This window comes from Arachis ipaensis, chromosome B4, assembly GCF_059453495.1.
Source record: "Arachis ipaensis isolate K30076 ecotype BB chromosome B4, ASM5945349v1, whole genome shotgun sequence".
Taxonomy (NCBI): domain Eukaryota; kingdom Viridiplantae; phylum Streptophyta; class Magnoliopsida; order Fabales; family Fabaceae; genus Arachis; species Arachis ipaensis.
In genome coordinates this window covers 10,611,670-10,617,358 of record NC_142439.1, presented here as the reverse complement: position 1 = coordinate 10,617,358, position 5,689 = coordinate 10,611,670, and the positions used below count along the sequence as shown (strand labels likewise).

The window sequence follows — 5,689 nt, the reverse complement described above, 5'->3', positions numbered from 1 at the left end:
GTGTATCAGAACGGACTATGCTGAAATTAGAATTCAATTTGAGAAATTTTCGATTCAATATTTCTTTGAATTTAAAATTAGAATAATTTTAAAATAGAAATATGTGATTTACAAATTATTTTTCACTTTTGACTTTGTAGAGTACTGCAACAAGTCAAATGCTATCAAATATTTGTTTAAGTACGTGAATAAAGGTCCAGACAGGGTAGCAGTTGGAGTTTCAAAGGAAGCTTCTAGTGGAGAGAATGTTCAGATTATTGATGAGAATAAACAATTTTATGATTGTAGGTATTTGTTTGCATGTGAGACTGTGTGGAGAACTTTGACTTATGATATTCATCGGAGGTAGCCTTTAGTGATGAGATTAACCTTTCATTTGCCTGGAGAGCAAAATATCATCTTTAAAGATGACGATCTTGAGAAAATCGTGGAAGAAGAGGAAGAAAAATGTACGATGTTCTTAGAATGGATGGAGGCTAACACAGAACTTGAAGCATGTCAAACTTTGACGTATGCTGAGTTTCCAAACAATTTATTCATGATAGAGAAGCAAGGGAATGACATCCATGCAGAAGAGGGTATTCTATCGGGCGGTTAAATTATATTCCACCGGATACAAGTGATATCTACTATATGAGAACTTTGTTAACTGTTCAGAGAGGTTGCACAACATATGAGTCTATTAGGATAGTTAATGGAATTACATATTCTAACTTCCAAGATGCTTGCTATTCCATGGGACTATTGTGTGATGATAGAAAATTCATTGCAGCTATTAATGAGGTAGCTAAACTTGCATCTGGTCATCAATTGAGAAAACTATTTGTGATGCTACTGATATCTAATAGCGTTAGCAAACCAGATCGTGTTAAGAATGCAACTTGGACATTATTAGTTGACAAAATACTATACGAGAGGAGAAAAACATTTAAAAATCAAGGTATTTCACTATGTCTTTTTTTATATCAAAATTATATTCTCTAATTACTTTATTTTTATTAATAATATTAATGCTTTTTATTTTAGAATTACTTATTAAATATTTCATAAAACCATCATGTGCTTTTGCTAGGACTAAGCATGACTAATGACGAATTAAAAAACATCTGCCTTATTAAGATTGAGAAGATACTCAACAGCAATATGAGATCTTTAACAGACTATCAATCAATGCCATATCATGAGGTGTCTGATATTTGCCTTTTTCAGAATAAGCTAATATTAGCATATGAAACAAATGAGTTGACTCATACAAACTTATATACAGAACAAAAGATGACTCATAAGCAAAGATTAGTATTCAATGAGATACTCAATGCTGTTATTACAGACTCTGGTGGTTTTTACTTCGTTTATGGGCATCGTGGGTGTAGTAAGGCATTTATTTGTAATGGACTTTCTTCTACTATTCGGTCTAGAAGAAAGATTGTTTTAAATATCGCATCCAGTAGAATTGTGTATTTACTCCTTCTTGGTGACAGAACGGATAATTCTAGGTTTTCAATACCCATTACAATTACTAATGAATCTACCTGCAATATCAAACATGGTAATTTGAAGGCTGAGCTACTCATCCAAAGTAGCTTAATAATTTGGGATGAAGCTCCAATGCTCAATAAAATGTGCTTTGAAAGACTTGATCGGACAATCAGGGATCTTATGTCAATTACCCATCAACATAAGACACATCAACCATTTGGTGGTAAGGTTGTGATTCTAGGAGGTGATTTCAGGCAGATACTTTTGATGATTCTAAAAGGGAGTAGATACGATATATTATCATCAGCTATTAACTCATCCCATCTGTGATCGTTCTGTAAGGTTCTGAAGCTACATACGAACATGAGACTTCTAATGTCTTCTTCAGATCAACATGATGGTAAAATAAATAGATTTGCTAATTGGATACTAGATGTTGGAAATGAAAATATTGGTTTTACTGTTGGTGATGAGTCAGAAGTTAATATTCCAGATGATCTGCTAATTACAACTGTTGATGACCCTCTCTCTCATTTGATAGATTTTGCATATCCAGATTTATTGTAAAACATGTCAGATTACAGATATTTTCAGAGTAAGGTAATTCTTGCACCAACGCTTGAGAGTGTCGAGAAGGTAAACGATTTCGTCTTGACAATCTTCCCAGGGATGGAAAAGGAATATCTAAGTTCTTACACAACATGCAAGCTAATGAGAATGAAGATGTACAACAAGAGTGGTTCATACCAGAGTTCCTAAATAAAATCAGAAGTTTAGGACTACCTAATCACAAGTTGACTTTAAAACCAGGAGCCATTGTAATGCTACTGCAAAACATAGACCAGACTTCAGGTTTATGCAATGGGACAAGGTTAATAGTTAACGAACTTGACAACAACGTAATTGGAGTGACGGTAGTGACCGACTGACCGGTAGAAATATTAGTGACAAAATGTACATTCTAAGAATGAACTTGGTCTCTTCAGATTCAGGATTTCCATTTAACTTCCAATAGAGACAATTTTCATTAACAGTGTGCTTTATAATGACCATCAGAGTCAGGATCAATCATTATGTCATGTAGGTCTTTGCTTGCCAAAATCAGTGTTCACCCATGGACAACTTTATGTTGCTTTGTCGAGAGTTAAGAGTCGTAGTTGCTTCAAGGTTCTAATTTTGGATGAAGACGGCAATCCAAAGTTATTAACAACAAATGTCATGTTCAAAGAAGTTTTTAATAATATTTAGGTAAGAAAAATAGTATTTTCATTTTAATAACATGTTATGATTACACTTTTGTGCAAATGTTTATTTTAGATACAACTAATTATCTATAACTCTACTTTCAGACTTGAAATGAAATGTGTAACAAGGAGCACAACATTATATGCCAATTATTTTTCTAATGATATTAGTCAAACACTATGTTGTCGATAAATTTTTATTAGCCTTTTGATATAAAGTTTAGTGTAAAATTGACATACAAATAGTTATATATATTATTATTGTAACACCCTACCACACTCAGCTTTATGCTTAAGCCGTAAAACAGAGGTGATGGGGTGTTACGACCTCTAAAATAAAATGAGTACATATAATAACAGAAAGAATATAATAAACTAGGAGCCTTGAAGAACAGGAGAAATAAAAATCGCGTAATAAAAGCATAATGTCCAAAAAATGAGTTAACTTGCGTACAAAGAAAACTGTAGCCATGAAACATAAGATAACAAAAGTAGGAATAGAGGGCCAAAGATACAAAATAACAAGCTCCTAACTTAGCCCGCAAAGTCAAAGCTGGCCACACACACACATATATATATCCAAAACCCAAATTTACATAAACAAAATCCTGTCTCTCCATAAGCCTCTAAGAGGATCAAAAAGAACAAGTCATGCGGAGAGTATACTAGGTACATACATATATATATGACTATACAATCCAAAAAGTAACCCGATAACTACTTCGCTTTAGGAGCTCAGATTTCTAAGGAGGTGCCTCTCGACCTGCATCTGAAAAAATAACAACATAGTATAGGGTGAGAACCAAAGGTTCTCAGCATGGTAAAGGTGCCATACATATAAGATATAAGGTCTTGGGAATGCCAGAGGCAATCCTAGAATGCTGACACTCAGATTATACAGCTTAAAGTATTAAACAAAAGTCATAAAAGGTGGTTTTCTAAGATTATCTAAGCCTAACTTAACTTAATCTTAAATATAGTCTTACCGTCTTTCCACCATACCTCCATCTCTGACAAAATATCACAGACAAATAAGCAAATAAAGGCAAACACAAGAAGGTTACAAGTGCTGCAGATAGCAAGTATACATTTAACATAGTAAATACACTTAGGCACACCCAGTTAATGCACAAACAAGTAATTCAAGTAATATGCACATGATGCATGCCTGTCCTATGGCTGTTGAGTCTCATCTGTCGGTTAGCAAGCCAACCCGACAAGTCCGGTTTGCTAAACCTTTGGACTGTCCCCCGACGCACATCCCCGTGAGTCTATGCATAGCTTTTTTTCATATATATATATCAAATCGCTCAATGGGGGTACCATTCCCAGGAATTTATAAGTGCTCGGTCACTCTTACGTCATAGGGTCAACAGAGTATCGAGTTTTCGACCTGGTACATGTAGTGGCAAGCCACAGTACTTTACCCAGAAAATCTCGTATCTCAGATCATTTGATTATTCAAGCCAAGTATCATACATGATCATCCGTAACATTTCATAATCAATTTATCACTTTTTAGCTTTACTTCACCTCCAAGTTATCCCCATTTCCTAACTTCATCTAATTATCAGGTTTAATACTATTATTTATAGCTAAAGGAATGAAAATAGAGGTTTAGAAGTTTGAAATAGGATTTAAAACTCAGAAAAAATATAGTTGCTGGAATAAAGGCTACGCGTATGCGTGGGAGTGTAAAAATGCGGCTCGCGCGCGCGTCCCTTTGTCATGCATACGCGTAACTGAATATTTCATGTCACGTGTACGCGTGGACATGCATGCTAGTCCATTACGCGTACGCATAAGGCTACTCGCGTACGCACAGTTAAAAATTTCATGCCACGCGTACGCGTGGGCGTACATTTTCCAAAAAAAACCTGATTCAGTTGAAAACTGCAGAATTACCTATTTCAAACCAAAATTTTTGTAGAGCATAACTTAATCATTTTAAATTGTTTTTCATCCGTTTTTCGAACGGCGTAAACTTTATAAATCAAATTTTCATCTAAAATAAGTTGGAAACAAATTGAGGGTCCGAAAGCCAAGTTATAGCTCGCCGAAGTTCGGCCCAATACCAAGTTTTGCAAAACTCCCCCAAACCTCATTTTCATTCAAAAGATCCATTCTATTCACTACCAAACCTGCCAATTCAACAAAACATACCCTTTCTCATCACGATAACAATCACCACAATAATCATGCTCCAAATCATCAACAAATTCATCAAATCACCACTAACCATCAAGCATCATCAACCATAAATTTACATCCTCAAATCTTTAATCAACAAACTTATCAATTCACCAATTAGTTAACAAACACCAAACCAAAACCAACTAGTTAACAAGATACTAAGCAATAATTATATACACATACATTCCAACCTATAATATGGTCATCTAGCCTAAGTTTTCACAGAACATTATATATTAAATGCAAGAAACCTAAACCATACCTTGGCCGATTTCTTCGTAGTGATCAAGGAAACTTATTAAAACCAACACAGCCCCAAAAACCTCAACAAAATACTAGTGTTCAGCTTCTTCCAAGTTCCAATATCCACAATTTTAAGCTCTAATTATTTATTCATAACCTAATACGCATTCATAACACATATATCCCCAATTTAATACTCAAAGCATAAATTAAGTAAATTAAATAGGATTTATGGTATCCTCACCTTACCCAAGCTTCGTATAAGCAAGAGTGAACGTTTTTCTCAAGCTAATTAGATCCTAAAATATCAAAGAGCAAAGAAATTCAATACCTCCACTTAATTTTTTCAAAAATTGGGGAAGAAGAGGCTGAGAGTGAATAAGCGGGTTACCTATGAAATTGTTCTGGTAGAAATATAGAGCTCAGTGCGGTGGTCGTGTGGCCACAAATGGTGCAGCGATCGGAGTTCAGACGGAGGAATTACGGTGATTTGAATTTTGCCATAAGGGTTTGGAAACGTTTTCTTTTCT

At 34.7% G+C, this 5,689-nt stretch overlaps 2 protein-coding genes across 2 annotated transcripts; both read left to right on the top strand.

The window, feature by feature from the left end:
* Positions 1–358: 358 nt before the first annotated feature.
* On the top strand, positions 359–1,809 carry LOC148566646 (uncharacterized). The gene is made up of 3 exons (XM_088484361.1): positions 359–578; positions 773–940; positions 1,073–1,809. Exons 1-3 carry the CDS (start codon positions 359–361, stop codon positions 1,807–1,809), a joined length of 1,125 nt encoding a protein of 374 aa, XP_088340487.1.
* A 33-nt stretch (positions 1,810–1,842) lies between these two features.
* LOC107636015 (uncharacterized) lies at positions 1,843–2,727 on the top strand. The gene is made up of 3 exons (XM_016339555.1): positions 1,843–2,042; positions 2,147–2,393; positions 2,536–2,727. The coding sequence occupies exons 1-3, from the start codon at positions 1,843–1,845 to the stop codon at positions 2,725–2,727; spliced, it is 639 nt and encodes a 212-aa protein (XP_016195041.1).
* The last annotated feature ends 2,962 nt before the right edge of the window (positions 2,728–5,689 follow it).